Source organism: Lepus europaeus, chromosome 2 (genome assembly GCF_033115175.1).
Source record: "Lepus europaeus isolate LE1 chromosome 2, mLepTim1.pri, whole genome shotgun sequence".
NCBI classification, from domain to species: domain Eukaryota; kingdom Metazoa; phylum Chordata; class Mammalia; order Lagomorpha; family Leporidae; genus Lepus; species Lepus europaeus.
The window spans coordinates 85,088,254-85,115,927 of NC_084828.1; the positions used below are offsets into that span (position 1 = coordinate 85,088,254).

The 27,674-nt window shown below is 41.1% G+C and overlaps 1 protein-coding gene across 4 annotated transcripts in view; it reads left to right on the top strand.

Moving 5' to 3' along the window:
• Positions 1 to 27,674, top strand: part of ATP13A3 (ATPase 13A3) — a 101,327-nt gene that overhangs the window by 50,781 nt on the left and 22,872 nt on the right. For all 4 annotated transcript variants that reach the window (XM_062210032.1, XM_062210060.1, XM_062210050.1 and 1 more), the window contains 15 exons: positions 5,998 to 6,148; positions 10,442 to 10,561; positions 11,496 to 11,513; positions 11,599 to 11,752; positions 11,849 to 11,969; positions 14,913 to 15,037; positions 17,343 to 17,518; positions 19,092 to 19,214; positions 19,294 to 19,373; positions 20,355 to 20,397; positions 20,492 to 20,601; positions 20,902 to 20,998; positions 21,858 to 21,930; positions 23,490 to 23,667; positions 25,034 to 25,221. In XM_062210032.1, coding sequence (XP_062066016.1) covers positions 5,998 to 6,148; positions 10,442 to 10,561; positions 11,496 to 11,513; positions 11,599 to 11,752; positions 11,849 to 11,969; positions 14,913 to 15,037; positions 17,343 to 17,518; positions 19,092 to 19,214; positions 19,294 to 19,373; positions 20,355 to 20,397; positions 20,492 to 20,601; positions 20,902 to 20,998; positions 21,858 to 21,930; positions 23,490 to 23,667; positions 25,034 to 25,221 — 1,757 coding nt within the window. The remainder of the gene's footprint in view (positions 1 to 5,997; positions 6,149 to 10,441; positions 10,562 to 11,495; positions 11,514 to 11,598; positions 11,753 to 11,848; positions 11,970 to 14,912; positions 15,038 to 17,342; positions 17,519 to 19,091; positions 19,215 to 19,293; positions 19,374 to 20,354; positions 20,398 to 20,491; positions 20,602 to 20,901; positions 20,999 to 21,857; positions 21,931 to 23,489; positions 23,668 to 25,033; positions 25,222 to 27,674) is intronic.

The window sequence follows — 27,674 nt, forward strand, 5'->3', positions numbered from 1 at the left end:
AGGGTACCTCAAAAAGCTTTTGGAAAATGAAATTAAAAGATAAATTAAAGATAAATTAAATTAAAAGATAAGATAAATTCTGGTGCAAAATTTGAACTCCATGCATAGTTTATTATTTGAGACTCATTTATTTATTTAAAAAGCATACTGACAGAGAGGCAGGGAGGGAGAAGGAGAGTACACAGTATCTTCCATTTGCTCATTCACTCCCCAGATGTCTGCAACAATTGGTCTCACATATGGGTGATAGGTGTCCAAGAACTTGGGCCATTATCTGCTGCCTTCCCAAATGCAGTAGGAGGAAGCTGGATCAAAAGCCGAGTTGCCAGGACTAGAAGCAGTCCTCTGATGTGAGATACCAACATAGCAAGTAGAAACTTGAACTGCTGTGCACAGTACTGGCCCCACATGTTTGTTACATGATACACGTTTTCCATAAACTGTTCGAAGACTCCTTCATATATGAATAATAACCCACACATCTGTGCTGTCTTCTCTGTAACACTGCTTTCAAGATTTATCTGTGTTGATAATGTACAGATCTGATTTATTAATTGTGACTGCCCTGTAGTATTTCATTATATGATTAAAACATAATAGGTGTCCTGACTGGCGCCGCGGCTCAATAGGCTAATCCTCCACCTGTGGCGCCGGCACACCGGGTTCTAGTCCTGGTTGGGGTGCCGGATTCTGTCCCAGTTGCCCCTCTTCCAGGCCAGCTCTCTGCTGTGGCCCGGGAGTGCAGTGGAGGATGGCCCAAGTGCTTGGGTCCTGCACCCCATGGGAGACCAAGAGAAGCACCTGCTCCTGGCTTCGGATCAGTGTGGTGCGCCAGCCGCAGCATGCCGGCCACAGTGGCCACTGGAGGGTGAACCAACGGCAAAGGAAGACCTCTCTGTCTCTCTCTCTCACTGTCCACTCTGCCTGTCAAAAAATAAATAAATAAAAAAGAAAGATAGATACCCTCTAAGGGACAGTTTTGTTTTTTTCTACTTTTGTCCCTGAACTTTCACAAATAATGCTGCAATTAAAATTCTTAGACACACCTCTTTATGAGCATGTGGTTGAGTCTTGGTAAGGTAGATCCTTGTGAATGGTACAAGTACATACAAAACTTCAGCTTCGCTAGGTTTTTGTTTCAGTGCTCTCTAAGTGGTGGTGTTTGCTTTCTTTCTCAGGATGGTAGCATTTCATTGTGGAGACATTGACTGAAGATTAATTCACTTCACATCCTTGTCAGACTTAGTATTGTCAGTCCTACAGTTTATACCGAGTGAATAGGTCTCAAATGATATTTCATTGTGGCTTTATTGACATCCTTATCACTTTTACTTTATTATATTATTTTTTAAAGATTTATTTATTTGAAAGAGTTACACAGAGAGGAGGAGAGGCAGAGAGAGAGAGAGATGTCTTCCATCTGCTGGTTTACCCCCAGTTGGCTGCAACGGCCAGAGCTGCGCTTATCTAGCCAGGAGCTTCTTCCAGGTCTCCCACATGGGTACAGGGGCTCAAGGACTTGGGTCATCTTCTACTGCTTTCCCAGGCCACAGCAGAGAGTTGGATTGGGAGTGGAGCAGCCAGGTCTTGAACCGGTGCCCATATGGGATGCTAGCATTGCAGGCGGTGGCCTTACCCACTGCACCACAGTGCCGGCCCCTTATTTATTTTTTTAAGATTTATTTATTTAGCTGAGAGGCAGAGTTACAGACAGAGGGAGGGAGAAACAGAGAGAGAGGTCTTCTCTCCACTGGTTCAGTCTCCAGTTTGCGGTGATGGCCAAAGTTTGGCTGATCTGAAGCCAGGAGCCAGGAGCTTCTTCTGGGTCTTCCATGCAGGTGCAGGGGCCAAAGCACTTGGGCCATCCTCCACTGATTTCCCAGGCCATCAGTAGGGAGTTGAATTGGAAGTGGAGCAGCTGGGACTCAAACCAGCAACCATATGGGATGGCGGTGTCACAGGTTAATGCTTAACTTACTGTGCCACAGAGCTGGCCCTGCATCACTTCTTTTTGTGTTTTTGAAGGGGGGGTCATTCAGCATCCTTTTGGGGATTTTGTTATATCCTGATTTTTCTATTGGGTTATTAATTTTTAGCTTATCCTTTTTTACCACTCCTTTGTGTTTTCTGAGTAGTAGTTTTTTTTCAGTACTATGTATTACAGATATATTCTGGTCTCGGGCTCATTTTTACTTTTTGTTATCTTTTGGAATTTAGAAGTTTCACTACTGTAGTTGTGTTTATTTTGTTCTTTCCTCTTCTTTGGAAGACTTTTAGATATTGGTTTATACAGTTTGAGAGATTGGTTAACATGGTTTCAAGAATTGTTGTGTCTTTTTGCTAAATAGTACGTCACGTTAATCTCAGTACTGCATGCTGTCTTACATTCTTAGCTGCCTACTGGCCTTCTTTTCCCTGGTGTTTGCCTTGTGTATCTTTTACCTATTTACTTTTTTTTTTTTTTTTTTAATTGAAAGACAGTGTTGGGGCAGGCGCCATGGCTTAACAGGCTAATCCTCCGCCTTGCGGCGCTGGCACACTGGGTTCTAGTCCCGGTTGGGGCGCCGGATTCTATCCTGGTTGCCCCTCTTTCAGGCCAGCTCTCTGCTATGGCCCGGGAAGGCAGTGGAGGATGGCCCAAGTCCTTGGGCCCTGCACCCGCATGGGAGACCAGGGGAAGCACCTGGCTCCTGGCTTCGGATCAGTGCGATGCGCTGGCCGCAGCGGCCATTGGAGGGTGAACCAACGGCAAAAAGGAAGACCTTTCTCTCTGTCTCTCTCTCTCACTATCCACTCTGCCTGTCAAAAAAAAAAAAAGACAGTGTTGGAGGGAGAGAGACAGACAGAAAGATCCTCCATCTTCTGGTTCACTTCCCAGGCCACAAAGGCCAGTACTGGGCCAAGCTGAAGCCAGGAGCTTCATCTGGGTCTCCCACATGGATGGCAGGGGCCCATTCGACCAGGCCATCTCTGCTGCTTTTCCCAGGCCATTAGCAGGGAGCTGGGTCGAAAGTTTAACAGCCAGGATATGAACCAGTATACATATGGAATGCTGTTAGCATAGGCAATAATATCTCTACCTGCTATGCACAGTGCTGGCACCTGCTTACTTTTTAAGTTTTTGTGTCATTGTGTTCCCTTTTATTCAGATATATTTGAAATTACTTGTCCCTCACTCTAATTTACATACACACTTTTTCTTTCTCTTTTTATTTTATTTATTTGAAAGAGTTAGGGAGAGAGATTTTCCACCCACTGATTCACTCCCTAAATGTCCGCAATGGCCCAGACTGTGCCAGACTGAAGCCAGGATCCTGGTCTCCCACATGGGTAGCAGGATCTCAAGGACTTGGGCCATCTCCTGCATTAGCAGGGAGCTGGATCAGAAGTGGAGCTGCCAGGACTTGAACCAGTGCTCACATGGGATGCCGGCATTGCAGGCAGTGGCTTAACCTGCTGGGCCACAGTGCTGGCCCCTCCACTCCCTTAATGTGTATTCTTGCATAGATTTGCCTGTGTTTATACATATTAGCCATTGGTTTTTTTTTTTTTTTTTTTTTGGACAGGCAGAGTTAGAGAGTTATACAGTGAGAGAGAGACAGTGTTTTTTTTTGTTTGTTTGTTTTGTTTTTTAAGATTTATTTATTTGGAAGTCAGAGTTTTACAGAAAGAGGAGAGGCAGAGAGAGAAGTTTTCCAACCACTGGTTCACTGTCCAGATGGCCGCAACGCCATCTGATCTGAAGCCAGGAGCTTCCTCCAGGTCTCCCACAGGGTGCAGGGACTCAAGGACTTGGGCCATCTTCTACTGCTTTGCCAGGCCACAGCAGAGAGCTGGATCAGAAGTGGAGCAGCCGGGACTCAAACCAACACCCATATGGGCTGCTGGCACTGCAGGTGGTGGCTTTACCTGCTACGCCTCAGTGCCGGCTCCACCATTTCTTCTTGTAGCCCATTGCTCTGAATTAAATTGCCTTCTTCTGTAACTACATTCATTAGTTTTGTTTCACTGTCACTTTTGAATAACATTGAGCTGATCTGTAGGCTGAGGGTTGTGATCTCCCGGCACTTTGACTGTTTCGTTATTACTACCATGTACTCTTCCTTGCTTTGCTGATCTCTTTTCTTGCTGGTTGCTCTAAAAATGCTTCTTTATCCTTGATTTATGCATTTCAACTTGGTCTTTTTATTTATGTGTGAGATTCATTTTTCTTGATCCCTAGGATTTATGTTTTCATAAATTCAGGGAAATTTTCAACCTCTCTATTCCATTATGGTCTTTCCCAAGTGCTGTTTTCTCTTCATCTAGGAATACAAACTGTATGTTGGGCATGAAAATTCATTTGGTTGTTTCTAATTCTGACCCCTTTCTCCTATTTTCTACTTTCTAAAATACCCTTTTGCTTTCTTTCAGATTGCTCTTCTGTTATCAGATTTATGGGATTCTATTTCTGCCTTCATTATGTTTGTTGACTTTCATGTTACATTGTTTCCTAGTATGTCTTTAAGTTATGCAGTCACCCATAACAGAATTTTTCTGTGAGATTGTATTTTGGTTATGCTGTGGGAGCTTCTCTGTGGAGAACTTTTGAATTTACTCACTACTAGTCCTTGTGGTGTTGTGGTGCCAGACAAGCTTTAAAATTTCTCATGTAGTTTTGGGATTTCTGGACCAGTATTATACATTCAGACCCGGAACCTTTCCTTAATAGGATCACAGTTCAAAGGTTTGGCCTTGAAACCATACTTCCTGTGTTTCAGGCCTTTATCTGTATTTCTGTGTTGTTATCTTGGATGAGTTACTTAACCATTTGCTTCAGTTTTGTTAACTATAATGGGGGTAATAAAACACCTTCCCATGATGGTAGGAGAAATATAAACTCCAATATACATGGAGCCAGGAGCATAATAAATATGATATAGATGCTAGCTAGTTTTCTGAACTTTGCATTTATTTATTTATTCGAGAGAGAGAGAGAGAGAGATCTAGCTACCATCTGTTAATTCACTTCCCAAATGCCCACAATAGCCAGAGCTGAGCCAGGCTGAAGCCAGAATCTATGAGCTACATCTGGGTCTCCTGTGTGGAACTCAAGTACTTGGGTTGTCGTCTGCTCCCTCCCAGACATTAGTGGGCAACTGGACTGGAAGTGAGGAGTAGGCAAGATTCAAACTGGCGCACTGATTTGGTACATGGGCATCCCAAACAGCAGTTCAGAGGCCACTATTGTGGCATAGCTGATTGGTTATGCTGCTGTTCATGACGACTGTATCACGTATCAGTGTGGGTTCAAGTCCCAGCTGCTCCATTCTGATCTAGGTCCATGCTAATGCACCTGGGAAAGCAGTGGGAGATGGCCCAAGTGCTTGGGCCCCTGCCATTCATGTGGGAGACCTGGTTGGAATTCTATGTTCCTCACTTTGGCCTTACCCAGCCCTGGCCTTTGTGGCCATTTGAGAAGTGAACCAGCAGATGGAAGATTGATCTCTCTCTCACTTGCCTTCTCCGACTCTCCCTTTCTGTGCTGTAACTCTTTCGACTAAATCTTAAAAATAAAAAATCCCTGCTCCAAGCTTGCTTGTTATGCCTTTGGGTTTATGGGTCAAGTTTTCCTAGTTTGCTCATTCCAAGGGTGTGTAGCTCTCTTCACCAGCAGTTGCCTTCTTGGGTGAGAGTGATTCTGTCAATGCTGATTCCCTCCACATGTGGGGCCAGGACTTTATCCCATGTTACTGTGTGAGTATGGAAACTCAAGTCCCTAGGGGGCTGAGATGACTGCTGCCTTCCTCTCCCCCAGCCGCCACACAGCAGCTCAAGTTGAGACCCCTCTCTTGTTTGTTTTTCCTGTATTCCTGGCACTTGAAAATTTCTCTCCATTAGAAGCTTAGTTTTGAATTTTAAAAATTATTTTTAAGTGCAAAACCTGAAAAGGCCCCTTTAGAATATTGTTATGTGTCTTGGAATTTGTGCATCTAATTCACAGGATTTTCTTTTTAGATTTCTTTTACCAGAAGAAAATGTTTGCAACGAGATGTTGGTAAAATCTCAGTTTGTTGCTTGTATGGCTACATGCCATTCACTTACAAAAATTGAAGGAGTGCTTTCTGGAGATCCACTTGATTTGAAAATGTTTGAAGCCATTGGATGGGTAAGTTCAAGGTTTTGTTTTTTTTTTTTTTTTTAATTTCACAGGTAGAGTTACAGACAGAGAGAGAGACAGAGAAAGTTCTTCCTTCTGTTGGTTCACTCCCCAAATGGCCGCTATGGCTGGCGCTGCACTGATCTGAAGCCAGGAGCCAGGTGCTTCCTCCTGGTCTCCCATGCAGGTGCAGGGGCCCAAGCACTTGGGCCATACTCCACTGCCCTCCCGGGCCACAGCAGAGAGCTAGACTGGAAGTGGAGCAGCCAGGATGCCTGTGCCGCAGGCAGAGGATCAACCAAGTGAGCCACGGTGCCAGCCCCTGAGTTCAAGATTTTAAAAATAAAGTGACTTTAGGAGAGCATAATGGAAAATTGCCTTGTTGAAAGTTTATTTCTGCTAGTTGTTTTGATGACAATCTTATCTGTGCCATAAGTAGAACTATAGAACTATATAGTTTCTAAAAATTTATCACTGGAGAAATATTTATAATTGTGTAAAAAATACCTGTATTAGTTTGACTAATTTAAACACCCTTAAGAGCAGTTGACCAGCTCCGTTCCCTGTTTTATGATTGTAAGATTAAACCAGCTATTAGTTCCTTAGCAGTAGGCTAGAAACCAGTGAGATGGATCTTTTTTTCTTTTAAAGATTGATTTATTTGAAAGTCAGAGTTACACATGGTGAGAAGGAGAGGTAGAGAGAGAGAGAGAGGGAGGGAGAAAAGGAAGGAGAGAGAGAGAGAGAGAGAGAAAAAGAGAGAGTTAGTCTTGCATCCGTTGGTTTACTCCCCAATGACCGCAATGGCCAGAGATGAGCTGATCAGGAGCCAGGAGCCTTCTCTGGGTCTGCCACGCGGGTGCAGGGACCCAAGGACTTGGGCTATCCTCCACTGCTTTCCCAGGCCATAGCAGAGAGCCAGATAGGAAGTGGAGCAGTCAAGTCTCAAACCAGCGCCCATATGTGACTCCAGGACTGCAGTCAATGGCTTGACCCGCTGTGCCACAGCGCCAGCCTCCTGAGATGGATCTTAAGTAACATAATTTGTTGGCCACAGGCCATAAGTGTAGTCATGTGTCCTCAATATTCTTTTGTACCCATCTTACACTTGCTCTGTATGCAAACATACACACTTCTGATTGTTTATGTACAATTTCCTTCCATTTTTGCCATTGATAATTTTAGTTTCTAAGTGTTTGCATATATTCTGTGGTTGTTACCGTTTTTTATAGCATTCCTTTTTTTTTTTTTTTTTTTTTTTTATAAATGATTTTCTTTATTTATTTGAGAGGTGCAAAGAGTTCTTCCATCTGCTGGTTCACTTCCCAAATGGTTGTAATGGCCAGAGCTGGGCCGATCTGAAGCCAGCAACCAGGAGCTTCTTTCTAGTCTCCCACGTGGATACAGGAGACTAAGCATTTGGACCGTCTTCCCCTGCTTTCCCATGCTGTAGCAAAGAGCTGGTTTGGAAGAGGAGCAACTGGGACATGAACCAGTGCCCATATGGGATGCCAGTGCCACTGGCAGAGACAGCCCACTATGCCACAGTGCCAGCCCTTAGCATTCCTTTTATAGGTGCAAAGTAATAATTTCTAAAAAATTTAGTTGATGTGGTTGTAGATATTTGTGGGGTACAGTATGATGTTTCAATCCATGTACATAGTGTATGTAACAATCAGATTAGGGTAGTTGGCATATCTGTTACCCCAGACATTTATCATTTCTTTTGTGTTGAGAGCATTCAAAATCCTCTTATACTGGCTATTTTGACATATTCAGTTAATTATTGTCAAGCCTAGTTACCTTTGTGCTGTTGAACACTGGAGTTACTCTCTTGTCCACCTGAACTCCCTACCCTTTAACCACCCTTCCAGCACCCCACTCCCAGCTTCTTGTAGCCACTATTCTGTCCTCTGCTTCTGTGAGATCAGCTTTTTTAGCTCTCACCTTTAATGGAATGATGACATTGGTTTTTAGTTTGCTTTGGGAAACAGACATTTGGCCTAGTGGCTAAAATCCACTGGGATGCCCACATCCTGTATTGAAGTACCTGGGTTTGAAACCTGGCTCCACCTCTGATTTTAGCTTCCTGCTAATGTGCTGCAGGTCATGGTTCAAGTCGTTGAGTCCCTGTCACCCACATGGGAAATCTGGATTAGATTTCTAGCTCCTTGCTTCAGCCTGGTCCAGCCTCAGTGGTTGTGGGCATTGGGATTGTAACAGCAGATGGGAGGTCTGTCCTTCTTTCTGTCTCTTTGCCTTTCAGATAAATTGAAAAATGAATGGTCTGTAAAGTTTTCTTTTGGCTTCTGAATTATCTATTTTCTCTGGCATCCTTTTTTCCCTTTATACGTTTCTTCCTAAGTTTGCTCTCCTTCCTGTTTTGTTTTTTAAGGCTTGTTTATTTGAAAGGCAGAGTTACACAGAGAGAGAGGTAGAGATGGAGAGAACTTCCATCTGCTGGTTCACTCCTGGCCGCAGTGACCAGAGCTTGGCCAATCTGAAGCCAGGAGTTTCTTCTGGGTCTCCCATGTAGGTGCAAGGGCCCAAGTACTTGGGCCATCTTCTGCTTTCCCAGGTGCATTAGAAAGAGCTGGATCAGAAGTGGAGTAGCGGGTGCTAGAACCGGCTGCCCATATGGGGTGCTGGCACTGCAGGCGGTGGCTTAACCCACTGCACCACAGCGCTGGCCCCTGCTTTTGGTATTCTTCATGCATCTGAATGCTACTTTTCTGTTCAAAACAGAGGTCTGATTGGGTAATTCCGGGTAGCAGAGTGAGATTTGTTTCTCCTTGCCGGTGTAGTGTTGGTCTGTTTTCCTGAGGAGCGGCTCCCAGATTTAGAAGGCAGAAGGAGTTTGCGTGTGTGGATGGTGGGGTCTCATGAACATTCTTGAGTGTCAGCCCAGCAGCTGCACCCTTTCCAGCAGTGCTTTTTACTCTGGAATGCCAGCCCTCCTAAGAGCAGTCCTTGCTCCTCTCAGATGTATAGTTTACATCTTTAGAAAAGGGAACTTCGGTTTTTGTTTTTATTTCAGCTATTCTAGCCAGTAAAAAAATGTACCTACCTCCTGACCCTTTTGTGTTTATTCCTATTCCTACTACTGTTTCCTGCACAGTTACGGCAATCAGCATGTTGCCCTTTGCCCTTTACCCCCATATTTGAAATCCACCCCCACCTTGTTTTGTGCTGTTTACCTTTTTTTTCTTTTTTTGTATCTCATTAACATTTTGAGAGGGAGAGGGTGGATGACTGGGTGGAGCGCTCCATCTGCCATCTTCTGAAAGTCCACAGTAAATGCTGTTGACATTTAATTCCCCAAAGGAGATCCTACTTCATGGATAGAGAGAAAAGCAGAGGTGGGCTGGTTGCTCTTTCAGGTCTTCTAAAACTTTTTTCCAGCTGAATGTATTTTCAGAAGATTTAGAGTTCGGTGTGTGTGGATCTTTTAAAAATTGGTTAAATAAATAACTGTGTATAGTCATATCTTGTTGGCTCTGAGATGCTTTGATGCTTGATCTTTCTAGATCTGAAATGTCAATGGCATGGATTTCCATAAGCAGGTCCAAAGCCTACTCGAAGTGTCTGATATAATGTGAGATGTGTCCGATTTCAGAGATGTTAAAATAAGAAAAAAAAAATGTGAACGTCATACAATTGTCTAATTGGTCACAGTTCCCCTCAACATTCTCATCAATTGATCTCTCTACTTATAAAGTCAAATTGTTTTGTTTCTTTTGTATGTATGTTTAAATAGGTTTTTGTTTGTGAATTTTTTTGGTCAAAACACTTGAAAGGCAAATTTCAAAGACTTTGAATGGTGGTAGTTTAACTGAAAGTGTTCATACTGCACCTAAACGCTGGTCTTTTTATCTTTCATTATCTGCCAAGCAGTTCTGCTCCCAGTGTCTGAGCTCCATATAGTTTTGAAGCCTTCACTGCTAGCAGAAAGGAGTTCCCCCGTGATAGGCTGAAAATTTTTGGAACTACAATGACTGTGTGTTATGTTTTGTCTTACAAAGCTAGTATGTAAATTGAATAGGTTATGGGAACAAAGTGAGAAGAACTTTTTCTGTAAAGATATCTTTATTCTGTTTTTAACCTCTGTCTCCTCTCCCCTGTGGGTTGCTAGTTAAACACCTATTTGTATTTTGTCTTATATTAGTTTTCTAGTAGAGCTCAGTTTGTTTAGGGGCAGTAATTTTTTTGTACATTCACATAAAGTATCCATAGTACTACATTTAAAAATGGAAACCGCAAATTGAACTTCATGAAGCAGTGTGCTGTATATTTTCCTTTCAGATTCTGGAGGAAGCAACTGAAGAAGAAACAGCACTGCATAATCGAATTATGCCCACTGTGGTTCGTCCTCCCAAACAACTGCTTCCTGAGTGTACGCCTGCCGCAGGAAACCAAGAGATGGTATGGAACCATGAATGCTGGAGAATGCTGTCGCTGTTACTTAGATTTCTCACTTTGAAATATGACTAGAAGAGGACGTCACATGCCCTATTAGCTCTCAGATAGGAATATTTTAACTGCAGTTACCAAAAAGTACACACTTCTGTGTGTTGCTGCCATTCTTCATAAAATGTTGAATAAAATTCTCACTATCATTACTTTCCTTCATTAGACATCTTAGTGCCTTACCATTTATGATAGTTGTTAATCTTTTAAAATTGCATCTGTATTCCTAGAATTTAATAGAATATATGAAAGAAGCCTTTAATATGAAAGGGTTTATTTTTGGTAAATTTTAAAATATGTTCCCCTTCACTTAATTTAGTATTTAATTATTTGAGGTATCATAACATTTGGAAATAGTCAAGAACATATTTTGTGTTGGGGGTGGAAAGGATATGAAGACTACTTTTAGTTGAATTGCTTTCTCTTCCCATGAAGTTTAAAATGAACCATCAGAAAACAGAGTTGTCTTCCCAAGTTCTGTCCTTTCAGCATCTCTTCTGTTGGTCTGTGGATTTGATTTGATTTTCAAAGTAAACAAATTCCATGTATTTCATATATACAGATTTAGGAACACAGTGATACTTCCCACTCAACCCTCCCTCCTGCCAAGCTCTGACCCTTCCTTCTCCTTTCTCTCTCCTGCCCTCTCTGAATTTTTACAGTGATCTACTTTCAGTTTACTTTATACTTATACTCAAGAACATACTTTTTAAAAGTGGAAGGTAGTAGAGAAAGAAACTTGAAAACTAATTTTGAAAATAATCATAGTGCCTTGCTATTTTCCAAATAGGATTTTATGAATGCTTATTAAGATTTTTGTAACTTGTGTATGTTATTGGGCTTTATTGTACTATTTATTTATTCTTGTTTTGCTTTGTTTCGTTTTTAGGAGCTGTTTGAACTTCCAGTAAGTGAAGAAAATTTAATTGTTACCCAAATGTTTTTATTATTAAAAATAATCAGTGCTTTGTACAACTTTTGAAATTCTGTAGGCTATTTATGAGATAGGAATTGTTCGCCAGTTCCCATTTTCTTCCGCTCTGCAACGTATGAGTGTAGTTGCACGGGTGCTAGGGGATAAGAAAATGGATGCCTACATGAAAGGAGCACCTGAGGTCGTTGCCAGTCTTTGTAAAGCTGAAACAGGTAAGGAAATAGCTGGGCTTTAGATCAAATCTTGGTGTTCATAGAGCTTTTTTATTAACAGTTCTAACAGTGAAATTTACTTCTTCTTTTAAAAAGTTCCTGTTGACTTCGAAAAAGTTTTAGAAGAGTACACTAAACAGGGCTTCCGTGTTATTGCTCTTGCACACAGAAAATTGGAGTCGAAACTGACGTGGCATAAAGTACAGAATATTAGCAGGTAAGATTGAATGGCTTTCCTGCAGTCTTTCCAATAATGTGTCCTTTTTGTTTATGTAAGTAATGCACAGCAGTTTGCACATAGTTGATCACTTACTAAGTATTTTTGGAATGTTTGCAAATATATATTATAATTCAATATTATTTTAGGTGACTGGGACAAAAGTACATTTTTTCATTATCTAATTTCGCTCCATTCTATATTGACTGTTTGCCTATGTTTGCTAATGTTACTGTATCAATGTGTGTTTTTCCTTATAGCTCTTCAGAACTGTTAGCACTTCATTTTGTTAAGTAGTTATTGAGTGCCTATGATGTGTCAGGCCTTCTCTAGGAACAGTAAACGTGATTCCACAGTTTATTTTCCCCACATGATCTGGCCATGAGTCACAGAAACAATAGCCTTCTCGTGCACCACCTCTGTGCATCTCTACCCCAAGTCAGTTGGTTTTACTGATTGCACATTTCCTTCCCTGTATAGATAACAGATTTTGAAAACATTCAGGGCTTGTCACTTTTACTGCAACTGTGCAACTGGTAAACTGGCCTGACCTGTCCTTTTTTTTTTTTTTTTTTTTTAAGATTTATTTATTTGAAAGGCAGAATTAGAGCAAGCTATCTGCCATCTGCTGGTTCACTCCCCAGATGGCCCCAATGGCCAGAGCTGGGCCAGTCTGAAGCTAGGAGCCAGGAATTTCCTCCAGATCCCCCATTGGGATACAGGGGCCCAAGTCCTTGGGCCATCTTCTGCTGCTTTCCCAGGTGCATTAGCAGGGAGTTGGATTGGAACTGGAACAGCTGGGACTTGACCGATGCCCACAAGGGATGCTGATGCCATAGGCTTTGGCTTTTACCCACTTCACCATGGTGCTTGTGACCTGTCCTTTGGGAATAGATTTTTTGTTTTGGGGATTTGGTGGTGTGCCTAGCATTTTGTAAGCAGAGGGACTGTCTACTGATTGACCTAATTTTGTCCATGTTGGGGAAGTTTTTTTTTTTTTTTTGCAAAAATACATCTAGGTATGTGCTCTAATGCATGGGCATGGTTGTGAACCACAGATGTATTCTAATTCCTACAAAAGATACATTAGTTTCTTCCCTTCATAGCTTTACTTTTTGCCAGTTTCCTTATTAAAGACCAACTATTGGGTTGCCAGTAGTTCTTGAGCCTGTCACGTTCAGACAGACATCCTTGCATGCTTTTGGGTAGGCTGAGCCTTCCCCAGAATACCTTATTTCTCTCTGTCAACTTTCCTCTCCCACCAACTCCTAGCTCTTCCCCTTTCTAATACTTCCACCGAGGCCTTTTCTGTCTTCATTCTGCCTTGTAGGAATAGGTGTTAGCGTTTTTCTTACAGCTTAAAACTTTTTATATCTCAAATATGTTACTGTTCATTAATTTCAAGTAAGGCTTCCATGACCTAAATCATTCATGGGAGAGGTAGAAAACTAGCTGAAGCCAGAGACTGGTGCCTTGTAGGAAGCTGGCTCAGTACCTTTGACCTAGTAGTTTCATGAGGGTGTAATACAATTTCAGGTTTCAAGGAATTTTTTTTCTTGGAAAATTTACCTTTACCAGCCATATCATTTATATTGTTACATAAGTATTCTTAATATCTTTTTTTAAACCATAGACATATCATTTCTTCTCTTTTTTTAAAGATTTATTTATTTATTTGAAAGAGTTACACAGAGAGAGAAGGAGAGGCAGAGAGAGAGGTATTCCATCTGCTGGTTTACCTCCCAGATGGCCACAATGGCTGGAGTTGCGCTGATCTGAAGCCAGGAGCCAGAAGCTTATTCTGGGTCTCTCACACTGGGGCAAGGGCCCAAGAAGTTGGGCAATTGTCCACTGCTTTCCCAGGCCATAGCAGAGGGCTGGATCGGAAATAGAGCAGCTAGGGCTTGAACCCGCGTCCATATGGGATGCCGGCACTGCAGGCGGCAGCTTTTACTTGCTATGTCACAGCGCCAGCCCCTCTTTAATATCTTTTATCCATTGTTAAATATTTTTAAAGATGTATACTTCAGGTACCCTTATTACTGAATTTTCATATAGAAAAATCATTTTTCTTGTCTGGAAGTCTAGTCCCTAACCTCAAGCCCTCTTTCCCTATTGAAAAAATACTCCTGTAACATAATTTCGGTAGCTTGAGTTTTCTGGAGAATGTGACTGCCGTTAAACGAACTTCATCTCCATTATTGTCCTGAGTCTCGTGCTATTCTTGTAAGCATCTCTTCGGTTGCACGTGTGTTACCCGGTGAAAGTGCCTTGAGAATAGAGATCATACCTTTTCCTTGTTGACCTCCTGGTGACTACCACAGTACTTGGTGCATAGTGGGTGCTCTACTATTTAAACAATAGCGTCTTCGTAACTGTGTTGATTGTTTAATATTCTAAAGGACCTGTCTCTGGGGTCCTGAATAAGATCTCTTTGGACTGACCACATTTCCAAAGTCAAGAGTTATTTTATAGAATTGTTCGAACACTTGATAATGAGTCACCTCTAACTGTGTTAAATGTGCTTATAGTACATTGTATTTTTTTCCTTTTCTCTTGACATTTTGGATTAGAATATTTTGTTTGAAGACAGTAAAACATAGATCTGTGCTTTTTCAGTATCTGGTTAGGATGTAAGATGAATGATTATTCCTCAGTACTAGCACAGTGTAGTGTTTTACAAAGCTACACATTGCCAAATGACCCTTCAATTTAATGTTTCAAAGGCTAAAATTTAATTTCAAAAATACATTTCTTGAGAATTGTTTTTCCAGATTTAAATTTTTAGATATTGAACTCATAGAACACACACATGGTTTACTCAGCATATGAAACATTTTAATTTAAAATTTATAGATATTTTCAATTGCTTTCTCAGCATAAAGAGAACAATACCTGTTCTCATGACTAAACCATTATGTGTTAAAACTTCTTTTTCTGCAGAGATGCCATTGAAAACAACATGGATTTTATGGGATTAATTATAATGCAGAACAAATTAAAGCAAGAAACCCCTGCAGTACTTGAAGATTTGCATAAAGCCAACATTCGCACTGTCATGGTCACAGGTTAGACTTTATAAAAGAACACAAAAAAAAATCAGTGTGACTCTTAGAGATGAAGTTATTTAATGTGGAGGAATGATCAGTTAGTTATCATAAAAGTGTATTATATAGTGGTTCCATCCTGTGTTGTCCTGTTTTAGCTCTGGATATTTTCCCATGGTGTGAGATTGCATTATTCTTTTTGAGATCTAGCAAATTCTTTTTATAGAAAGTATAATAAAAATAGTGAAGGGTACACTAGAAAATTTAAGCTCTACTCCTTTTTATCTCTTTGTAATCATATTGTAGATGTGTGTAGATTTGTGCTCTTTCCTAGAATATGGGATTCTTGAGGATTAGGAGTATGCTGTATTCATTCATTCATTTTGGGTGCTTTATTTCTAGAACTGCCAGGTCCACAGAAAGTGCTTAACAAATATTTATAACACACACACACACACACACATATGAGAGAGAGAGAGAGAGACTGGACTTGAATTAATAATAATGAAAATAGTCCATTTTTTATTTCTCCTGGTATTTTTCTTTATTTATTTTTAAAGATTTATTTAGGGGCTGGCATTGTGGCATAGCAAGTGAAGCTGTTGTTTGCGATGCCAGTTTCCTATTTGGGCACCAGTTTGTCTCAGCTGTTCCACTTTTTTTTTTGTTTGTTTTTTTGTTTTGTTTTGTTTTGACAGGCAGAGTGGACAGTGAGAGAGACAGGGAGAAAGGTCTTCCTTTTTCGTTGGTTCACCCCCAACGGCCACTGCGGCCAGCGCACCGCACTGATCCGAAGCCAGGAGCTGGTGCTTCTCCTGGTCTCCCACATGGGTGCAGGGCCCAAGCACTTGGGCCATCCTCCACTGCACTCCCAGGCCACAGCAGAGAGCTGGCCTGGAAGAGGAGCAACCGGGACAGAATCCGGCGCCCCGACCGGGACTAGAACCAGGTGTGCCGGCGCTGCAGGCAGAGGATTAGCTGTTGAGCCATGGCACCGGCCTCAGCTGTTCCACTTCTGATCCAACTCCCTGTTAGTGACCTGGGAAAAACAACAGAAGATGGCACACGTGGGCCCTGCCACTCACATGGGAGACCCATTGAAGCTCCTAGCTTTGGTATGGCTCACCCCTGGCCATTCCAGCCATCTGAGTGTTGAACCAGCACATGGAAGATCTCTTTCTCTCTGTCAAATAAGTCTTCTAATGAGAGATTCCATCCTCATCTCCCACATGGGTGACAGAAGACCAAGGGCCTTCTTCCCCTACTTTCCTAGGCACATTATCAGGAAGCTGGATCATAAATAGAATAGCTGGGACTTGAACAGGTGCCTCTATTTGGGATACTGGTATTGCAAGCTGTGGCTTAACCTGCTATGTGACAACACTGGCCTCTCTCCTGCTATTACATTACTATCTATAATGTAAGAACATTCCTAGTTTGTAGCTGTATGAAATGGTGAAAGCTCAGTTTTGTTTTGTTTTTTCTCCTTTAGCAAGTAATCAGATTTAAGATACTGACTTTATGACAAAAGAGTTGTGTACATTTTTATGTTTTAGACTCAAATCCATCTAATAGCGCACTTCTTACAGTATAAGTAAACATTACTAACTTTGGCATCCCAGCAACTCTTAGTTCTGAATAGAAGTGCCCTTTGTCATGGCATCCCCCTTCCATCTGCATCTCCTCTTCTTTGCCTGCCGTGACAGAATATGGCTTTGTGAAAGACCACAGGAAGATACTTTGAGTGGTGTGTGGGAGTCAGAGGAAGAGATACCTCACCCTTCAGTTGTAGCAGTGGGATCCCCGATTCACGTGTTTTTCCTGTATGATCTTGTCCTTGCTTCTCATGAGTTCTTTCCTTCTCATGACTGAGAAGTAGTCTCTCTCACTGAGAAGTAGTCTCTCTCGCTTCTTATTACAGTTGTTAATGATTGTTTTTAATTTTTTTTCTGTTAACTCTGGGTGTTGTAGTTCATCCTGTTGTGCCATATTGCAGTGGTGCTGTTGCACAGAATACCACTTGCTCACCCCACGGTTATCTCAACATCTGCTCTGAGTGTAGCTCTTTTCCAGGTGTTGTATGCATGACAGAAACAGATTGAGATGGGAGTTGTTGTCTATCTGTGTGTGTATTGTTTGAGGCTTCTGTTGATAAATGTTCCCTGATTTTGCTACTTCTAAACTTCAAGGATAAGTACTGTGCATGATCCTAATTCTGTGCAGTCCATTCACTGGGACTATAATAGATACTCAGTAAGTAAGTACTTGTTTGATATGTTCATATTGCCATTGTGATTCTAACGCATTTAAAATATTTTGAAACTAGGTGACAACATGTTGACTGCTGTTTCTGTGGCTAGAGACTGTGGAATGATTCTACCTCAGGATAAAGTTATTATTGCCGAAGCATTACCTCCAAAGGATGGGAAAGTTGCCAAGATAAATTGGCATTGTGCAGACTCCCTAACACAGTGCAGTAACTCACCAGCAGCTGACTCAGAGGTAAAACCAAGAGTAATTTTCCCTTTGGAAGCTTACTTGTTTGAAGTAAGTCTGCAGAAATTAAAAATAAGGCATTAAAATATGGTAAAACAGAAGAAACTTAAATGCAAGCAGAAGCCTCCGGGGATTATGATTCATTAGGACTGAGATAGCACCAGAAATCTCAGTGTTTAAAATTAAGACCCATGTTTTGTTTTGTTTTTTTGAGATTTATTTATTTATTTGAAAGTCAGAGTTACACACACACACACACACACAGAGGTCTTCCATCCACTGGTTCACTACCCACATGGCCGCAACAGCTGGAGCTGCACCGGTCTGAAACCAGTAGCCAGGAGCTTCTTCCAGATTTCCACGTGGGTGCAGAGGCCCAAGGATTTGGGCCATCCTCTGCTGCTTTCCCAGGCCATAGCAGAGAGCTGGATTGGATGTGGAGCAGCCAGGACTCGAACTGGCACCCATATGGGTTGCTGGCATGGCAGGAGGCAGCTTTACCTGCGGTGCCACAAAGCTGGCCCCGAGACCCATAGTTTTTTTTTTTATATACAATGAAGTGATTTTATTGTATTCTTTTTTTTTTTTTCTTTTTTCTTTTTTGACAGGAGGAGTGGATAGTGAGAGAGAGAGAGACAGAGAGAAAGGTCTTCCTTTTTGCCATTGGTTCACCCTCCAATGGCCGCTGTGGCCAGCGCATCGCGCTGATCCGAAGCCAGGAGCAAGGTGCTTCTCCTGGTCTCCCATGCGGGTGCAGGGCCCAAGGACTTGGGCCATCCTCCACTGCCTTCCCGGGCCATAGCAGAGAGCTGGCCTGGAAGAGGGGCAACCGGGATAGAATCTGGCGCCCCGACCGGGACTAGAACCCCGGTGTGCCGGCGCCGCAAGGCGGAGGATTAGCCTGTTAAGCCACGGCGCCTGCCGAGGCCCATAGTTCTAAAGTATAAGAATCCCAAATATTTATCCTATTTTAGGAGTAATTAGTAATAGATAAAGCAGATAGTTTATTAATACACAGTTCATGGATCCTTTCAAATTGAAGCTAATATTTACTCTTTTTTTTTTTTTTTTTTTTTTTAAGATTATTTATTTGAGAGGTAGAGTTACAGACAGTAGGAGATAGAGTTACAGACAGTGGTCTTCCATCTGCTGATTCACTCTGCAGATGGCCGGAACAGCTGGAGCTGCTCTTATCCGAAGCCAGGATCCAGAAGCTTCTTCCAGGTCTCCCATGCAGGTGCAGGGGCCCAAGCACTTGAGCCATCTTCTGCTTTCCCAGGCCATAGTAGAGAGCTGGATTGGAAGAGGAGCAGCCGGAACTTGAACCGGCGCCCATATGGGATGCCGGCGCATCAGGTGGAGGACTGTGCCATGGCACCAGCCCCACTTAATCTGTCTTAAATTCTCCCCCAACCCAGTCAACTTTATAGATAACTTAACAATTGAATTTCCTTTTACTTTGAATACATGTTAAGTGTTTAGTGTCTGGTGTAAAGCATCAAAATTAAAATTACTCAGTTGTAAAACAGGATTGTTGCCTGGTTGGGCTGCCTAAGTGTTCTGCATCTGTCATCCACAGGCAATTCCAATTAAATTGGTTCATGATAGCTTGGAGGACCTTCAGTTGACTCGTTACCATTTTGCAATGAATGGAAAATCATTTTCAGTGATATTGGAGCATTTTCAAGACCTTGTTCCTAAGGTGAGTGATTTGGCATATATATGTTTTCACATGAGTACACAGTGAACTGTATTTTTAAGAAATCCCTATTTTTTTTCAGTTGATGTTGCATGGCACTGTGTTTGCTCGTATGGCACCTGATCAGAAAACACAGCTGGTAGAAGCACTGCAAAATGTCGAGTAAGTATTGGTGGGTTTTGCTTTGTTTTGATGATTTACAGTTTTGTTTTCAAACTCAGGATAGTAATTCATAGTTCGTGTGCAGTACATGCATATATATACGTGTGTGTGTGTGTTTGTGTGTGTGCATGTAGCGAGAGAGAGAGAGAGAGAGAGAGAGGTGTCACCTATAAGAGGTGCCTTTTAAAAAGAAGCTGTTGGGGACAGCACTGTAGCATAGCAGGTAAAGCCTCTATCTGCAGCACTGACATCCCATATTGGCGCTGGTTCAAGTCCTGGCTGTTACACTTCTGATCCAGCTACCTACTCATGCGCCTGGGAAAGCATGGAAGATGATCCAAGTGCATGGGCCCCTGCACTGGGAGAACCGGATGAAGGTTCTGGCTCTTGGCTTCAGACTGGCCCAGCTCTGGCGGTTGAGGCCATCTGGGGAGTGAACTAGCAGATGGAAGACCTCTCTCTTCCCTTTCTGCCTCTCCCTCTCTGTGGCTCTTTCAAATAAATAAATAAATCTTTTACAAAAAATAAAAAGAGGCTGTTGTGCTCTTTTATTTAACTAAAATATGGTAGCCACAATTCCTTTTCTGGGTAATGCCTCTAAAGAAGAGTTCATTCAAGTGTTGCATCTCAAGAAAAGTAACTTTCTAGTTTTACTAAATAGTTATGTTTCAATATTTTAAAGGAGAATCTTTACTAATAACCCAAAAAAGACTATGTAGGCACAGCCCTTTTCTCTGAAGATGAGGAAATTGAGATACAAAAATGATTTGCCTGCTGGGTCAGTAATAGGATAACTTCCAGTCATTCACTTGCAGGCTGTTCTTTGCAAAGCAGTAAGTGGTGATCCCTATGTTGGAAAGATTGATTCTGTCCAGTGGGGGACTCCTGATGTTAGCTCTTCATTGCATTGTGTTAGAGAAATCTTAATTTAATTATTGGGTATTTTTAAGAAATAAAATCTTAAAATCATTTGTTTTTTAGTTACTTTGTTGGGATGTGCGGTGATGGTGCAAATGATTGTGGTGTAAGTATAGTTTCTGTGACTTTGACTTTTGTAGTTCTTACTTAATCTATTTCACATTCATGATGCTTAAAGCCAGTTTTCTTGAAACCCACAGGCTTTGAAGAGAGCACATGGAGGCATTTCATTATCAGAGCTCGAGGCTTCGGTGGCATCTCCTTTTACCTCCAAAACGCCTAGTATTTCCTGTGTGCCAAACCTTATCAGGTAGTGCCAATGAAATATGTTCTTTATTCCTTTGTTTCTTGCTCTAATAATACAGTAGAAAAGGTTATCCTAGAAAGAAATGTGGATGTGTTTTAATGGCATATTAGTGCCTCCCTGCTGTATCTCATTAGGAACAAATTGCTGCTGCTCATTTCTTCCGGTTCTGTTTGGCTTCATTCCTTGTAGGCAAGTACCTTGTTGTAGCTGTTAGTGTTGCTGTACATTCGTCAGGGTGCAGCGTTGAGTTGGAGGAGGAGTTTGAAATGCTTTCATTCACATGCCCACATTTTTTTTTTACAGGGAAGGCCGTGCTGCTTTAATGACTTCCTTCTGTGTGTTTAAATTTATGGCATTGTACAGCATTATCCAGTACTTCAGTGTTACTCTATTGTACTCCGTGAGTATCAGTAAAGTGCACTTAGACGGTGCTGTGAAAACGCTTGTCACATTGAGCAGATCTGTTTGATTTTGAATGCATCCATTCCATTAGTAATGGAATTTATGGCAGCAGTATCTGTAAATTTACCTTCATTTACTATAGTTTGAGTAGCACATTGATACATCTCGTTAATCAGAAATAGCATTTTATTTAAAGTTAGTAACCGTGGTTCAAGACTCATGAATAAAAGATTGTATTCTTTTCTGCCGTTAGTACAGATTGGCATCTTCCTTTAGAATTCTTTCACAATTGCATTCAGCCTAATAGGACACGGCTAGAATGAGGAAAGTTGTTTCTGCCGTAGTTTATAGGACTTCATGCATTTGGAGAAAAAGCATACACAGAGGTGTTCATAGGTGCTGCGTTGGATTTTATAGTGAAAGTAATTTCTGTAGATTTTTCTCTTAAGTGAACATTAGTGCTATCCCAAAGAGTTTTTGTGAAATCTATCCCTTTTTACCATTTGTAGAAAATATCAGAAGGGATGGTGTTAAGTATTAAGGAAGCTTCAAGATACTAATTTTGGACAGTATTGAATATTGTGAGTAAAAGTTTGTGTTTGCTTTTTGCCCAAAAACTCTTTCAAGGTTTTATTGAATAAATTTTAAGGAGATGCCTTCTTCATACTAATATATTAAATTAAATCAAATGTTTGTTATATTTAACTCATTTCAATTGCAAATGTATTTCAGTTTTGAAGCAGATCCAAGTGACATTTTGAAGTTATCATTAGTGGGGAAAAAAAGCTAAAGCATGGGGATGGTGCTACAGAAAAAGTTCATGAAAATTCACTGTATTTTTAAAATTATTTTTGTAGATCCTAAGTAACCTAGGAGATTTCCAGTTTCTTTTCATTGATCTGGCAATCATTTTGGTAGTGGTATTTACAAGTAAGTATTTTGCTTTGTTGATTTCAAAGCACATGAAATTCTGATATTATTTATTAAACTTTGGTAAATTTACTTCAGTAATTGAAATGTCACTTAACCCATTCCACATTCTCTGTAAATATGTTCCTTTAGTAATCCTTGTTTATATTTTGTCCATTTTTTTATTCTCTTTTTTCTGAAATAATTTGAAAATAAGCTTTGCGTGCTCATGCCCCTTTGCCTCTGAATATTTTAGTGTATATTTTCTAAAGCAAATCATTCTCTTAACTAACTATAGTTAGAGAAATCAGGAAATTTAACATTGATATAGTATTATGTAGTTTAAAGCCCATATTCAGGTTTTGGTATTTGTCGTAATAACGTCCTTCATGCCTGTTTGTCTCCAGACCCGTATATTAGAACAAGGGTTTGGTTCACACCCACAAACTTCATTTAGTTTTCATGTCTCTTCATCCTTCAGCCTTTTTGTGGGTGTCTTGATGACATTTACAAAACAGTATAGGCCAGTGAATATGGGTTTGCCTGATTTTGTCTCATTGCAGAACTGGTGCTGTGTCTTAAGACACATATAAAGAGGGGCATGATGTTGATTTGTTCCAGTATTAGTGGTACTAACATCAAACAAAGAATGATAGTAATGGAATCTGACACATTGAATCAAATAAATATTGACAAATAAAAGCATAATGGAAATAAATAATTTGGAGAGAAAGGAAAGCTCTTTACAGTAAAATGCTAACTAATAGAAGGAATTTGGGGATTAGACTACAGAGAGACTCTGGTCTTACTGACCTTTTAGGCAAATAAGTCTGTGGGGAGCTGCTCTGTGCATTGTAGGATGCTTGGCAGCATGACTGTGTGGTCCCTGAGTAGATGCCAGTAATACTTTGCAAATTGTGACAACAGAGAATATTGCCAGATATTCTCTGGGGATACAAAGTGATCTCTGATGGACAGCCTCCAAGTTAGACAGTCCTTAGTAGATAATAAACTAGTGCTTGGATGTTTGATGAGGAGCAGAATTTTAACACAGTCTCATAGTATTTTTTCACAAGTTAATTCATTGGGAAAAATATAAACTTTCCATTGGAAGACTCTGTGGACACCACCTTAGTAAGTCAACACAGCTTGTTTCTTAGGTTGCTATTAGGTTTATATTGCTCCAGATCTTTGCTGTTGTCTTTTTAGGAGAGAGAAATAAGTGTTGTTCTTACTGTAGCTTTATAATTCAGGATTCAGAAAAATTATGGCCTCTTAGTTAAATATATGAATGCTGATTAATTTTACAATTATTGTGCTTATATTTAATATTTTCATTTGTACTAGTATTTTCTCTGAATTTCCATAGAAATGTAAAAATCACTGCTGAGGCATTTTTGAAAATGCCTTGCTTGTTTACTTTTACAGATTATTTATGTATATGTGACATGGCGTAGCCTTTGGAAACATTTGAAAGAATTGTTAGACAAAGACAAAATTTTAAAGTTTTTAAGGGAGTCTGATAGTACCTTTATAACAAATTAACTTAGATATAAACCTTTCCTTTCTTTTCGGTATAGTGAGTTTAAATCCTGCTTGGAAGGAACTTGTGGCACAGCGACCACCGTCAGGTCTTATATCTGGGGCCCTTCTCTTCTCCGTTTTGTCTCAGATTATCATCTGCATTGGATTTCAGTCCTTGGGATTTTTTTGGGTCAAGCAGCAACCTTGGTATGAAGTGTGGCATCCACATTCAGAGTAAGTTGGTCAATCCATGTTAAAATCTTTGTGTGTGTATATATGTGTGTGTCCAGAAATTTGCATTTAAAGTTAGCATGCAACTTGATTTAAACACTAAATAATTTGACCTGTGTTTGCCTTTATATCACAGTAACTCCTGTTTGTAGTCTATTTGCTGTTGCTAATAACACAATACTACAGATTGTGTAATTTACAAAGAAAAGAGATTTTTTTGGACCCACAGTAGTCGTCCACGGTAGGGTCACACCTGATGGTAGGCTTCTTGCTGGCTGAGTCCCAAGGTGGCACAGGCTGTCCAGTGACCAGAGACAGGGATCCCACAAGAGGCTTCTCCAAATCGATTTTTGTAGCAAACTGAGCTCAGGCCAGTTTCATTTCCTGCTGAACATTGATTTTCTTGCCTATAAAATGAGAAAGGTGCAATTAATCACTAGAGTTTCTTCAAAATCCAGAATGTTTGTACTACTTACTTTTCTACTCCATGTTTAGGAAATGGCATTTTAAAACTTAATATTCTTTTCAAAGTGCTTATAGTGGTTTATCTATATGTAGTGCTTTACAGTTTACAAATTATGATAACATTTTAATTGATAAATGTAAATAATTTTGCTGAAGGAAATTTTAAGATGTTAACTTTGAGAGATCATGTGTCTATTGTCATTACATTTTCAGAAAATGTAAAGACATTTAACAGGACTGTTGTCTTATATGTACATGCAGACAGGGCAGGTGAAAGGGAATAGGCAGAATTGTCTTGAGAGTCCAGAATTCATTTGTAGCAGGCTAGTATTTGTTCTCCTTGTTACCATGTGTTGATAGTGGTTTATGTTTTAGTGATGGGTAGTGGAAACTTGTCATACTCAGTTTCATATACGCCCAGCAGTGCTGCCCACTTGGAAGTGAAATGAGGGAGAGTTAACACTAGAGAAGATGGAGGGCCATCTCAGTGTCAAGTGCTCCGCCTCCTCAAGCCCCCCAGTAGCCTTGAGACAGAGCAGGTGTACCCACAATAGCAGGTGAGGAGAGAGACTCAGAGCGAGTAAGTAATCAGTCCCTCCCCAGTCAGGAGGAAGGCGGTGGAGCTGAGGGGAGACCTGTGGCTCGTTCATTTTCATTGTGCTGAAGTTACTCCCGAAATGCAGATTGTTAGATACCTTAGTAAAGATGGAAGGTCTGACCAGAGGGAGAAACCCTTAGACTCTTCTACCTGTACTCTGTTTCTTGTACAAATATTGTTAGACCTTTTGCTGAGATTGGCACATTAGTTCTCTTTGTTATGTGATTTGGGGCAGTTAAGGTGAAAGTGATCTCTTCTGAGAAATACATGTTGTATTTACTAATGCAAAAACTTTGTGTGTTCTAGTGCTTGTAATACAACAAGAAGCCTATATTGGAATTCTTCACATTTAGACAATGAAACTGAACTTGATACACGTAATATACAAAATTATGAAAATACCACAGTGTTTTTTATCTCCAGTTTTCAGTACCTCATCGTGGCAATTGTCTTTTCAAAAGGAAAACCCTTTAGGCAACCTTGCTACAAGAATTGTAAGTTTGGTATTATAATTTCTATTGTCCTACCTCCCTTTAATAATACTGAAGAAGAGAAGAATTGTAACTATCCTTCCAAAGAAAAGATAGAGTTAACCCACCTAGTGATTTAAGTCTACCTTAAATTAGAAATTCAAGCCACCAGCACTAAACTTTCCTGCTTTCCATATCCTGTTGCTACTTCTGGCTCCAACGTTGTTTCTGCAACACATTGCAAAGGATGCAGACAGTGGCTGTTACGCGCTCCTTCCCGCTGGTCTGTGCTGTGTCTGACAGCTGCCGTAACTGTGCTCACCTCTGTAGTCCTCCGTGTCTCCTGCCTTTGCTTGCTGCTGCAGATGAGGCCTGTGGAGCAGAGGCCTGTGTCCATGTGGACCTATTTTTGCTTGTGGCAATAAGGTACAGCATTTTGATTGATTGAAGGTAACAAAAGGAGTTACCGTGTAGTAACTGCTAGCTTTTAAATACTGAGAATGTAGGATTAATTACAGGGGGAACTTGGAGTCTCTTGGAGTGAATAGCAGTCATTTTTTGGCTGCAGTTATGAGTAGATGTCAGTATTCTGGGTGGCAGATTGCCAGGTCATGTTGTAACAGCTACCAGCAGCTCTGTCTTGTATTGGCACTCATAAAACATTTTCATATATGTGGTATTACTTATTTTTATCTCTATCATGTGTGAATTATAGCATAAGTTTTGTATTTTGGACAAACTTAAAACCTGTTTTTTTGTTTTTTTAAAGATTTATTTTATTTATTTGAAAGACAGAGTTACAGAGAGAGGTAGAGACAGAGAGGTCTTCCATCTGCTGCTTCACTCCCCAGATGGCTGCAACGGCTGGAACTGTGCTGATCCAAAGCCAGGGGCCAGGAGCTTCTTCTGGGTCTCCCACATGGGTACAGGGGCCAAGGGCTTGGGCCATCTTCCACTGCTTTTCCAGGCCATAGCAGGGAGCTGGATCGGAAGTGGAGCAGCTGGGACTAGAACCAGTGCCCATATGGGATGCTGGTGCTTCAGGCCTGGGCTTTAACCTGCTGCGCCACAGTGCCAGCCCCTAAAATCTGTTTTTACTGGTAATTTTTTTCTTTTGTAACTGATGTTTCTTATTTAAGAAATAACTATATGACTATGTTTGTGTTATTAAGTTGTATATTCCCATATAACTGTACTAAAAACTATATTACTAAGAACCATATTAAAACTGTACTGCAGGACCAAAAGCCTTCTATAGGAGGCCATCAGTGTACTACTACTTTTTTTTTCTTTAAAGTTCTATGTATTTATTGAAAGGTAAAGAGACAAAGACAAAGAGAGATCTTCCATCTGCTGGTTCACTCCACTAATGTGCACAGCAGCCAGGGCTGGGCCAGGCCAAAGCCAGGAACCTGAAACTCCATCTGTGTCTCCGATGTGTGTGGCAGGGACTCAGGTACTTGAGCCATCATCTGCTCCCTCCCAGGTGCATTAGCAGGAAGCTGTATCAGAATCAGAGTAACCAGGATTGGATCTTGGGCACTCTGTTATGGGGTGCAGGTGTCTCAAGTGGCAGTTTAACCCGCCGCACTGTAACACCTGTCCCATCACTGTACTTCTAAGAGGATTTCATAACTGAAGTTAACTTACTATAAGAACTTAACAAAGATGGTGAGTGTTGTGAGTAGTGATTTAGATGCCACGTTCCATGTCAGAGCCTGGTTCAAGCCCTGCCTGGCTCTGCTCCCTGTTCCAGGATTCCTGCCATTACAGATCCTGGGAAGCAGCAATGATGGCTTAAGCAGTTGAGTGCCTACCACCTAAGTGGGAGACTAGATTGTTTCCGTCTGTCTCCTAGCTTCAGCCTGGCCTAGCCCAGGATGTTGCAAGCATTTAGAGTGTGAACCTGCCAGTGGAAGATTTCTCTTTGTATACCCGCCTTTCAAATAAAATAAAGACAGTAAATAAATTCTAAAAATTTTAGGGGCTGGTATTGTGGCACAGCAGGTTAAGCCACAGCTTGTGATGTTGGAATCCCATACCAGAGTGCTGGTTCAAGTCCCTGCTATGGTGCCTAGGAGGGCAGTGGAGGATGGCCTAACTGCCTGGGCCCCTATCACAAACAAGGGAGACAACCAATCTATAGGCATGTTTTTAGTTCAGTTTTTTTAAAAATTATTGATTTATTTGAGAGGTGGAGGTAGAGAGAGATGGGCAGTTTCCACCCACAGGTTCACTATCCAATGCCTGTGCAAGCCAGGATTTGGGAACTCAGGTCCAAGTCTCCCACATAGGTGATAGGAACCTAACGATTTGAGATCACTGGTGCCTCCCAGGGTCTGCATTAGCAGGAGATTAGAGTCAGGAGGCATAGCTGGGAATTGAGCTCCAGGTATTCTGATAATAGGACGCAGGCATCTCTTTACCTGCATAGTAACCACTAAACAAAATGCTTGCTCCACAGCTACATGAAGTTT